The 12442-nt window shown below is 41.4% G+C and overlaps 1 protein-coding gene and 1 pseudogene across 1 annotated transcript; both read right to left on the bottom strand.

Moving 5' to 3' along the window:
- Positions 1-8266: 8266 nt before the first annotated feature.
- On the bottom strand, positions 8267-9122 carry LOC147448281 (uncharacterized). Its single transcript, XM_086524543.1, has one exon. The coding sequence runs from the start codon at positions 9120-9122 to the stop codon at positions 8598-8600; it is 525 nt and encodes a 174-aa protein (XP_086380669.1). The 3' UTR covers positions 8267-8597.
- Positions 9123-9143: 21 nt separating this feature from the next.
- LOC147448280 (uncharacterized) lies at positions 9144-10331 on the bottom strand (annotated as a pseudogene).
- Between the last annotated feature and the right edge of the window lie 2111 nt (positions 10332-12442).

Here is a 12442-nt window from a genome sequence, read left to right as displayed (position 1 = left end):
GCAATCTGACACATAGGTACATGGATCGCGATCCATGTTCCTTTCACAGACTCATACCATATTTGCATCATAGCTAGAGCCCATCACAAGGAGTCTAGTGGTCTTTTCAAAAGTGAAATTGGATACCAAAAACCAAACCAAAAGCCCAAAATTTCCAAGTACTCCGTGCAAGTGCCAGAGTTGACGTAATTTTAAATCTAGAGGTCCATTTTCAAAAATTTTGATATCATAGGACCTCCTAATCATGTTGAATCTGATGGTACCAGAAAAAGTCATTTTGGGCTCCAAACATGGATCGCGATCCATGTTCCCATAGTGACATCTTGACTTGAAACTTTCTAGATCAATAGTGTATACACAAGAAAACATATCCCCAAGCCTAGTTTTGAAAAAACTTGAGAAAAATTGGGTCAAAAGAAAGCAAAATAGGTGACAGACAGAAAACCGTTGTGCAGACCTAGTGTTGGCCATTTGACCTATCAAACCAAGGCCAAATCCAAAAGGATTTGAGATTTAGCTTGTGGACATAGTCAGGAACAAGCTCCTAAGAAGACAAGTCCAGATGTGGTTGAACATGGATCACAATCCATGTACCTCAACCTCATAATTTCATGAAAATTGGTATATAGCCTGCTTATGACCTTGTCTACACACAATCAAAATTTGGAGAAAAAAATTTGACAGGGAACATGGATCGCGATCCATGTACCTCAGCATAGTGGGGACATCTGACATGATGATCTTGTAGACATACTTGAGGACATCCCAAATCTCAAGTTTGAGCTAAAAGTACCTTGTGGAGAGCAAGACACAAGCCAAAGTTCCTGTGTTCTGGTCATGAGACTGTTTTGAATGTTGTTTCAAGTGCAGTTCACTAAAAGTGCTCTAACTTTTGATTGGCAACTCCAAATTGAGTCAGGTATAGCCAGGAAGAAAGCTTGCGGGCAATAGCACACACCTAGACCAGTTTTGGTTTTAGAGTTGAATTTTACTAGGTTTCCTAAATCCAAACTTTTAGGGTACCCCAAGACCAGTTTCCAGAGACCAAAGAGTCACAAATTCTTGACTTTTGAGAGACCTTACTAGGGGAAAAAGGGATAAGTTGCACTAAGCCAAGTTGGGCTTGTAAGAGACTATCTTGAGAATCTTGAGTGGGCGTTAACCATGACAAATCCTCCACCACTATGGTTCTCTACTCCACTCAAAGACATGAAAAATGTTGCAATGCCAACAACAGGGGGATTGGGATAATACCTAGAGGATAGGCATCCTCTAATCAACAAACCAAATGTGAGATTCATCAAAGCCAATGAATCCATTAGAGTGCTTACAGATTAGGCTCATGAGGGCTTGTATAGGTTCACAAATGGAGATCCATATATCTTCTACAAGTGTGTGGAGCCCTACGCTAGAGAGTTGACCACCCATAAGAATCTCTATGCGTTCATGTATACATATGCTAATGGAGTGCAAGTTTTGATGGTAGATAAGTATGGAAGAGAGTACAAACTTGTTGATCCAATTGACCTAGAGAGATATATGTACAAGGGTACTCCGATCTCTACCTACTTCCAGCAAAAAACAATGCCAGAGCACATATCTGAGAGGATTCCAAAGGGATGCAAATACACTCATGTTCATAGCCAATCAAGAATATGGTTTGAAGAACATTCTTACCAGGCTAGAACAACCATTGGTTGGATCACCAGCTGTGAAACAAGACGGTCCATGCTATGAGTGTGGAGGTGATCAATGGGCACGAAGTTGTCCAAACAAGGGTCGAAAAATAGAATTATTTGTATTATGTGAATGTTGTGGGATACACCATCTACACCAACACTCTACAAAAAATCCAAACCACAAGGGGAAAGCAACAATGAACGTTGTAGGCATAATGCCTTCTTCAAGCGGATCCGAGGTAGAACCCGCCATTCCTTTAAATGTGATGACTCGAGCTGAAGCTCAAAAAGCTGCCAAAAACAAACCAGCCGAGGAAGCCACATTGCATGTTCAAACAAAAATTGAGAACATACTGGTGAGAACAACAAGAAAGTCGTGGAAGCCAAACGGGATAAAATGAAAGCAAAGAGGCTGCATGAGAAAGCTGCTTTGGAAACTGAACTAAATCAAATAAAAGAACAGCTTAAACGAGAGCAACAAAGCAAGAAAAACGCAAAGGGGCCTAAAGAGTCAAAGACTAACTCGGGAGGTTCAGTCTTGGTCAACAAAGTCTTTGAACCTTTGGATGCGATATTGAAAGCTTATGATGCTAGATTAAAGACTAACCAAACCCAAGAGGATAGATGGCTGACGTATCCTCACCCGGGGTATGAGAAAGAGAGGTTGCAAATGTACAAGGAGCTCATCTAGAAGGCCCAAGCTCTTATGAAACCAGTTCCAGATGCTCCAAAAACGGAGGTGCTAATCCGCGAAAAATCCAAGAATTGGAAAGTCGTGGTATTGTAAATGAAGAGGAAGATCCAGGAGTTGAGGAACCTTTAAATACAATGGAAATAGCCAATACCACCGATGGGGTGGGCTCACAACCAATGATGCCTATTTTGGAGGTAGAAGAACCGTGGTCACAATCCTTATGGAAATCAATTAGAAACCAAAAAGATGGTAGTGCTACTTTACAGTCAGCACCTTCCCTTAGATAAACATGGATCAGAAATTTTTCCCAGGGGATATAAGATGTTTATATGGGGATGTCGGGTTTGTCGCATCTGAAGAGAGCAAACCACATTCTCTACAGACTTTGCCATCTTTCATAGGAGAACTCAAAACAAAATTGAAGGTTAAAGTGGTACCTTCTTAGTGCAAAGCCACACCAAAAATGATAGATACCAAGAGCTTGCATGAATTGATGTCTTCTCCTATACAATGCATGCTTTATCTCTCAAAGCTACTAAAAATTAGACCGCATCTACGGGGCCAAATGGGCAAAAACCTGGAAATCCCTTCACATGACCAACTTGCATATGAAAATAGGGATGACACCATGCCTAAGAAACCACAGACAAAGCCATTTCTAGTAAATAAGGTGGGTGACTACTGTGAAGGGGAAGAAGGAAACATCACCTTACCACTTGAGTACAAAGGAGTAAAGACGGTTCCTATATTAGATAGTGGGGCAGGAGTTGCCATTGCAACCAAAGAAATATGGAAAAAATGGGAAAAGCCTGCTCTTACAAAAACTCAAATGAAACTGCAATTAGCGGATGGATACGTGGAGAAACCGATAGGAATATTAGAAAAAATCATTGTATCCTGTGTGGCATAGAGTATGAGGACACCTTTGCCATAATGAATTTTCATAAGAGCAGCAACTTTAATATCATATTGAGCAGACCATTCATGCGTCAGCTCAAAATGGTACAAGACTGGGGCTATGACTATATCTACTTGAGACACAAAGAGGTCACGAAGAAAATCAGTATCAAAGATCATAGTTATAGAGATGTAGAATGGACCCCAGGGGAAGAATTAAACTCCACAACCGATTTGGAAAACAAAGCACATATTTGGATGTACGGAGCTCCTGAGAGTGGAAGTCTTAGAAAGAAAGATTTCATCCTAGAGCGTTCAGTAGAAGATGAGGCATATGTACCAGAGCCATTTCCAAAGGAGTTATCTGAACCCTTTGGATGGGATCAAATACTAGCGACTCTTGATGTTTGTGTAAATGAGGTGACATACACCAAATTTTAAGATGAAGATGGCTATGATATAACTCCCTTATTTACAATAAAGGTGTTGAAGGAAGCTGATGAGGTTTGTGAATGTGAAAGCAGAAAAGGTGAAACAAATAGCTACTTCATTGAGCATGATGCCAAAGTGCACATGAAAGAAGCAAAGCAATGACCAGAATATGTCATCATTGACATACCTGAAGAATCGCCAGAAGCTGTTTCAAAGAAGCCAACTCCCAAAAAAGTGCAAATTGGAGCAAAAATTGCAGATCTGCATATGCTTATCAAGAGAATCTTTTATCTCCAAGGTCGAAAACAAAGATCCATCAAACAATGGCAAGTCAAAGAATGACGTACAACCTCAAGCAATGACAAATTCCACAAGAAAGTCATCCACAACAACCATACGTAGCTCACACAGTGCTTCAACACCGGTGACCTATGGCAGACAACTCAAATTGTAGTGGACACCCAACATAAAGTCCACGCCACAAAGAGGATCGGTTCTACAAACTCAAAAACATGAAAATCCTTCTTCATGGTGGCCAAGACTGGCAACAAAGAGAAAGTTGCCTCGAAAATCAAAGATCAAAGGTCAAATCACGTATCAACAACATGGCAGATATGAATCACTCAAGGAAGGGGGGAGTGTCATCCATGCCAAAGCTCTTCTGAAGCTAAAGACCAACCTTGAAGACAAAGATTCAACGATCAATGGAAAGATGAAGAATGTCATACAAAGACAACGGACAAACAATGATAACTTCAGCAAAAAAGCTCCCAACAACAAAACATAAGAAGTTCAATAGTGTTGAAGCTAGTGAAGTATTGCAAGTCAATGACAAAGACAGAAACGTCAAAAGAACTCTTCACAACAGATATGAATCACTCAAGGAAAGGGGGAGCGTCATCAACGACAAAGCACTTCCCAAGCTGAAATCCAACCTTGAAGACAAAGCTGAAGACAATCTTATGACAAGACTGCACAAGGGCGTGTCAAGGGACGACACGAATTAGGAAGGGGAGAATGTTGAGGACAGATCAAACGGGCGCCCAATTGTCGGACACGTAGCCGGATGCCACATTTTTACTCTATTAATTTTCCGAGTTAGTGTAGTAATACTCTGTGTAAATCCTGATTCCACAGTAACATGTCAATCCCCTGAGTTGTAATGCTGTAATGATATTTGTAAAGGTTTATGTGAGTCGGTCACTGGCCATTTAGAATGCCCTAGGTACAAATGTCAATAACCTTAATGTGAAAAAAAAGGCTTATCTTTAAAGGAAGAAAAGAGCTCTGTTGTACGTACGCTCAAGCTACGAGCTGCTCCACCTTGTAATCATCGCAACTAATAAATAGGTAATCAATTTTCAATTTCGAAACTTGCATTGTGTTCCTCTTCCTTTGCTCTTTCATTTTAGTGTAAGCATTATCAGTTTTGATGTGGTTCGCGACTACGCATCTGTGAGCTGTAATTGCAGATTTGAGTACTTAAATCATTGCTTTTAGTCATTTTGACCATAGGAGAGTGTTCTTACACCATAGGACGACATTTCTAGCATGTTCTGTTACAGTTTTTAGGACCTTTTTCATAATGGATTGTGATGTTGGTACCTTGTCGGATTGCACCCAGACTTGCTAGGATAGTGTCCCTAGGTGTCTTAAACATCCTCCTAAAGTTTCGTTGCATTTCCAATCCGTTCGAGTGTCGAAATGGCGTGATGAACTAGAGCTGTGAGAAAGGACATAAGCAGATTTCCATTATCATTGAGTGTTGGTTTGCTTGTCGAGTTAATGTGTTTCTTGTTACGATTCACTTCTTGAGATTGACGATCTCAAAGAATCTCCGTACCCCATCCGAGTCACTTTCCCTGAGTATTGACATTATGCTAGTGCCAGAAAGCTATGCTGCAAACATCCGTCGTGACGACCCGTTGACAAACACCTAGAGAGAGTGAAGAGTAAAGTGGGTCCCACAAGTCTCTAGCTAAACATTCACAAACTAGAACTAATCACAAAACATAATTAACAATGACAGACACAATCTTCGTATCTACACACTAATGGCTTGCCTACAAGCAATAGAAGTATAAACCCATTCCCACATGCATTCCATGCTCCAAACATACAATAACGATCAATTGTAAGTATTCTATTTATGGAAGCAAGAATTGAATTTACAAACGGACTGACAATTAATGATGGACAACAAGGTAATCATAATGTATTCAACGAAAGCAAGCACACATTCTTCTCTAATTCAACCCCAAGCACAAGGATGAGTTGCAAGCACTCTATCTATGGAAGTAAGAAGTGAATGTACAAATGGACCTACAATTAATCATGCACAACAAGGTAATCACAATGTAATCAACTCAAGTAAGCACACATTCTTCTCTAATCAAATCCCAAGCATACACACACATAGAGAGAGTGAAGGGTATAAGTCTCTAGCTAAACATTCACAAACTAGAACTAATTACAAAACACAATTAACAATGAGAGACACACATGAAGAGAATCCTTCTTTGATTAATTATGCATGTAGACAATGAGGCTAGAGTGCTCTTTGCAAAGCTTCTCAATATACTACTCTAAGCTTAACCCTATCCATTAGTTTTGCTAGCTTTTACTAACTTTTTACTTCAGTAGACACACTTATCCACCGAACAATAAAAACTAAGAGATGGCTTAATTACAAATTGGAGCTCAAATGAGCCTAAATGTGGCTAGATTGATTACAGAAGGATTTACACAAGCATTATGGCTGAAAATTCTCCAAAAAATGTGGCTCCAACTCTTCCATAGATTACATCCTTGCCTCTTCCTCTTCCCATTCCCATGTTTTTGCTCCCTAAATATTATCCTTTGACAAAAAGAACTCATACACCTTCGCTTTCTTTCTTGACGTTGCAAATATCTTCCAACTGAACAAAATCACCTTCATAGCAAGAAACTTTACAAAAGAGCCATAGTTTACCACCTCACATGAGACTCAACATAAACAAATAGCACAATCACCTCGGTTAGTGTTCTTCACGTGATATGACAACACACATAATTACAACTTAATAACAAAATGACAAGGGACCAAAAAAACCAAACCACCACATGCTATGCTTTTGCAAACAAATTGTGCATAAAAGGGCCAAGGCCATGATGATTAAACTGAGAAGCCAAGGACAATTGTCTCCAAGCCAAGCACTATATTCTTGATACAAAGGTAGGGTGGTCTAATAGATCACTATGAAGAAACCAACAAGCTGGAAAGAGAAACCCTAGCTTTGGGAAGATGATAAACCACCCAACCATAGATTGTAGAGATTACAAAGGATCTCCAACCCCTCGTGCCTATATATAATGTGCAAACCCTAACTTAATGAATACTCTCTAGCACCACTGCAAGCGCCTCTCGACACTACAACCATGTTAGTCCTGACTTGCCTGCAAGCAATAAAAGTATAAACCCATTCCCACATGCATCCATGCTCCTAACATACAAGGATGAGTTGTAAGCACTCTATTTATGAAAGCTAGAATTCAATGTACAAATGGACTACACATCAAGGTAATCACCATGTATTCAACTCAAGCAAGCATGTTTTCTTCTCTACTCAAACCCCAACTACAGTTGAGTTGCAAGCATGCATTCTTTTCTACTCAAACCCCAAGCACAACAACGATGAGTTGCAAGCACTATCTATGGAAGCAAGAGTTGAATGTACAGATGGACCGACGATTAATCATGCCAACGAGTCTCTAGCTAAACATTCACATACTAAAACTACATAATTAACAATGAGAGACGCACATGGAGAGAAATCCTTCTTAGATTAATTATGCATGTAGACAGACAGTGAGGCTAGAAGGCTCTTTGCAAAGATTCTCAATATACTACTTATCACTTAGCCCTATACATTAGCTTCTACTAGCTTTTAATAACTTTTTACTCCAGTAGACACACTTGGCTTACCAGACAATAAAAACCAAGAGATGGCTTAATTACAAATAGGAGCCCAGATGAGCCTAAATGTGGCTAGCTAATTACAAAAGGATTCTTACAAAATAAGCTTTTACGACTGGAAATTTTCCAATCTCCAATTCTTCCCTAGAATTTTTCCATTACATCCTTGGGCTCTTCAACATCCCATTCTCGTGTTTTTGCTCCCAAAATATTCTCCTTTGACAAAAAGCTTAGCGTAAACATCTTTCTTTCTTGATGCTGCAAATATCTCCCATCTCAGCAAAATCACCGTCACAGCAGGAAAACATTACAATAGAGCCACACGTTGCCAGCTCATGCATGGGACTCAACATAAACAAATAGCACCATCACCTCGGTTAGTGTTCTTTCACATGATATGACAACACACACATAATTAGAATTTAACAACAAATTGACGAGGGACATGAACTTTATACACAAGTTACAACCATGAGATATATCAAGCCAGTACTGAAGGGTTAGAGAATGTCTCTATATAGGGTCATGCCTTTAAGCTGAAGAAGAATGGACGTAGAGCCACGCTCTTGGGGTAGGGTGTGGATTGAAAATCAGTTGAAGCTTGAAAGACCCATGCTCTAATAACGTTGAGAGAACACAAGGGATACCCTTAGATTAGGGTTCACTCCAAACACATAATAAATAATTAAAGTTGTATATTTCCCTAAGCAATCATTATTACAAAAAAAAACACCAAAAAAACTAGTCATGTTTCACATATTTCCCTAAGAAAAAAGAAAATTTTAACTTGGATTAATCATGGAAAAATCTAGAGGTAGAGGTACCTTGCAACTGGATTTCCGCACCAAAATACGCTAGGACAACTCTTAAAAAATGCCATAACTTTCACCTACCACCTTGAATTTGAAGCCGTACATGAAATTGAGGTTCATATGGCTCCTCATCCAGTGACCTTCACTTGGTTAGAGGGTGAAATGGCACCTGGTTTGTCCTCCAGCCACCATGTGTCATGGTCTTGTTGCAAAAGCTTTCCTGCTCCCACTTGTGGATGCCATGGCAGCTCTGTATTCATAAAAGGAGGATACCTGGCGACACCAACTTTCCCAGCCCAATCAAAGTCGATGAATTTGATGTCAAAGCCGCCCTCATCGTCTCTTTTGATCAAGACATTGGGTGGCCTCATATCGCCATGTGCTACTTGGCAGCCGTCAATCGGGATGGATAAAGCTCGTTTCAATGCTGTAGTTATTGCTGCTTGTAGTTCGTGCTTTGCAGCCCCATCCATAGCTTTGAGCAAAGACAAAGAAGGGTTCCAATCTGCAAGATACTGCATCTCCACCTCCAGCCAGCCCCCTGCGATTGGCTTACAATCATATAAAAGGGGGGCCCAGCCTGCCTCTGCCCAGCTCCTATGGACTTCCCTCTCCATACTGCCTGCAATATTTAAAGATCCTGCGTTCTCCATCGTCACGAGTGACAATGAAGATCAATTTGTTGCCAATCCTGACACTCCGCCTACCCTGCAAAGGATAGGGAATATCCTTGGGGGTGATTGTGTTAACCGATGGATGTGCTTCTATATAGTAGGAGTGCAAGGCAGTTAGTCCCTTCTTCAAAGCGCACATGGCCCTGCAGAGTGTAGCCATATCCGTCCGGTCATGCTCAGTGTAGAAGCAGTTCATGAAGGGAGTGAGAGGCTGCCATGCCACTTTCTCCAAAAAGACGAGACCTCCTATCCTCATGGTGGCACCGATGACTTCAATGAAGAAGCATGGAAGCAGCTCTGTTTCAGCATGTAGTGAGCCGACATATAAGGCAAAAGATTGAAGCCCCTGCGCCAATGTGCCTCCCTTTTCCAACTTTAGCTCCCCCAAGGCTGCCCAGTTGTCACCTGCTATTACTGTTGCATCGGTCATAACTTTTTTCGTTTGACATGTAATCATATCTACTGCAACAGTATGACCAAGAAAACCTCCCATTTTTCGGTTAAAAGCAATCTGGAACTCTGCTTCATTATGAAACACCTGCGCCCTCCCTAACACACTGAAGCAAAGCTGTACGACAAAGTTGCACACATCATCATCAAGTGGGGCACTCACATTGCTGAAATCATCAAGAAACTCCCCAAACAAGGGGTGGGCTAACGAGAGGGGAAGAGGCGGCTCTGCAACAGCAGGGAAGCAGCACTCATATAACGGCTCATTGGCCCGCATCTGAACCTTGTACAGTCCCTCTTTCTCCACAGTCGAAGGGGACCCCTCAGAAAGGACCCTGTCAATGTAGGTCGGAGGAGAGAGATCTGCATGCAGCAGAGTTAGACATACGCATTAAAAGCTAATGAAGCCAAGCATTTTGTTATTAGAGTTTTGATCTCCTTGATCTGGGAACGGATGGTCCCGACTTCATCAAGCCCTTCTGCTTGTATTAGAGATTTTATCTCCTCTTGTTGAGATTCGATCTTCTCTAATACAACGAACATCCCCCTGTCCACACTTTCTGATTTTACGATATTTAATGTATGAATAACCGCAGCGGAACGTAGATTTTCCTTCCGCTCGTCAAGCTGGTCACGTCTGGCAAGTTTACGCTGCAGTAGCAAGAGCTGCTCCTCTGCTTCTGCCAAATGCACGGCCTTCTGTGCATCTGCATCCCGCTTTCGCTTCGCCGAGGTCATCTTGAACAAACCCTATCAAAGTATCGCAGACGTTTGAATCTTATAAACAACTCGTCGCGGGGGGAGTATCGCAGACGTTTGAATCTTATTCGTCAAGAAGGCCACGTGGAGGAAAAAAAAATCCAAAATTCAAGTCTTTTTCCCTTGAATTTGACCGTTAGCTGCACGTGTGTGTACAATGTGTGTGTGTGTGTGTGAACTACCGAAGCTCTCTCTCTCTCTCTGTCTATGAAACTTGTGTGTGTCAAGGCCAGTAAGCCGTGTATCCTGTACGAGCATCCATTGCAACCATCCGAGTCACCAACCCAAAAGTAATCTTGCTACAGCAATATGGTCATACGGATCCTCTGACCCATCATACTTTTTTACTAAATTTTGCAATGTAGATGGTCTTACTCTCCTAGTGTACTCGTCCTCATGTCTTCGAGGTCCATCTCGACCCCTCGGTCTAGGCTCTTCTACTCTAGGATTCCTTGGTCTAGGCGGTGCTCTAGGAGGTCCTCTAGGTAATATAGGATTTGTCGGTCTTCTATGATCTCTAGGGATTATCGGGGGTGCTCTATAGTTTCGTTCAGCCACCACTGGTGGAACTTCTGTTGGAAAAGTTGGCCCCCTAGCTGTTGTTCTGTCGGAAGGAGTTGGGTGTGCCCTTCCCATTGGTCTCCTTATCGGCTCTATTGTTTCCATTGGTGCTAGATCACCCATCATAATTTTCACATACTTCAAACGTTCAGGATTCTCAGAGAAGCAAGGCCAAGAGCACAAAAAGTAAAGGGAAGACCAGAGCTAAGCAAAGCCAATAGGAGAGATCACAGCATCAAAAAGCGATATGCGTGCCTCTATAACATTTAATGGCCTAGTGACTTATGTGTAACGGAAAATAGTATGAACATAGTGAGCATTTCATTAGAATAGATTCCTAATGAGCATAACAAGAGTGCTTGGGTGGAGAGAGCAACAAAAAGCATAACACCTAGTTAGATAGGCATGAGCAATACTTCAAAAGAGAGAGAAATTAAGCTATTGATAACAATTGAGGACCGGATTTACATGGAGCCGGTCCCCCCTCCAAAAGGCTTTGTATTATAGGTTTCCCCCATCAAGAGAGATATTTTACAATACAATTCTTTGTGTTCCTTCAATAACTAGCTAGTGCAATGAAGATGGAAGCTTCAAGCACTAAGAAAAACACCTATAAAACACAACATCAATTCCCTCACGGTCTCAGACCCAAGACCTCACACACCTTCGAAGATGGTGAGAGCTAGCGGGGTATGAGAGTAGATTGAGAGGAAGAAGGAGTAGTCTTACGAGAAAGATGTACATCTCCTCACATAATCACTCATATTAGTATAGCATAGCTTAGTAATTAGCATGGTAGAGGAGATGAGCATGCATTGAAGCTTGGCTCTTGGTTGGATTTGCATCACAAAGCCAAGACTTGTTGGTGTAGGCCTCCCTTCTCACAAGCTTGGAGTAGGTGATAAGCTTTCCATTAAAGCTTGAGAAGAAGAGAGAGAGTCTTCTTGCTTCACACATGAGCTAAGTGAGAGAGAGTTTGTGTAATAATGCCTTTAGAAATTCAGCCCCCTCTCTCTCTTGGTCGACCCCTCATGCAAATTACTCATGCTGCCACCCCATTGGACCTCTCCAAGCTTAACCAATGAGAATTAAGTAGCATAAGTGATAGCCTTCTGGCATGTGTCCCCCTTTCCCCTTTTGTGAGAGATTTAGGTAATTAATTAATGCAACTAAACTCTCATTGGACCCCTTTGTCTTTTGGCCAATAGAAAGCACACAAGCCATTGGGATGTTGAATGCTCATTGGACCCCTTAGGAGATTGTCCAATAGTGTTCTAGAGAGCTTAATTCTTATTGATTCTTTTGTTAAGTGTTTTTAAATTACTTAAACTAGATTTACTCTAGCCTAATTCTCATTGGTCCACCTCAATGACCATCCAATAGGATTTGGTGCACCTTGTGGGCATCTAGGCTAGGGAGCTGACATGTGTCGCTCATTCCCTTTGTGTAAAGGAAGCTTGTGATTGTGTGTGTGTGTGTGTGTGTGTGTGTGTGTTTCTCTCTCATCCCCTACTTGCAAGGCTCGCCCC

The sequence above is a fragment of the Adiantum capillus-veneris genome, chromosome 11 (genome assembly GCF_014529385.1).
Source record: "Adiantum capillus-veneris isolate H3 chromosome 11, ASM1452938v2, whole genome shotgun sequence".
Classification (NCBI taxonomy): Eukaryota; Viridiplantae; Streptophyta; class Polypodiopsida; order Polypodiales; family Pteridaceae; genus Adiantum; species Adiantum capillus-veneris.
This window is presented reverse-complemented; position numbering and strand designations above follow the sequence as displayed.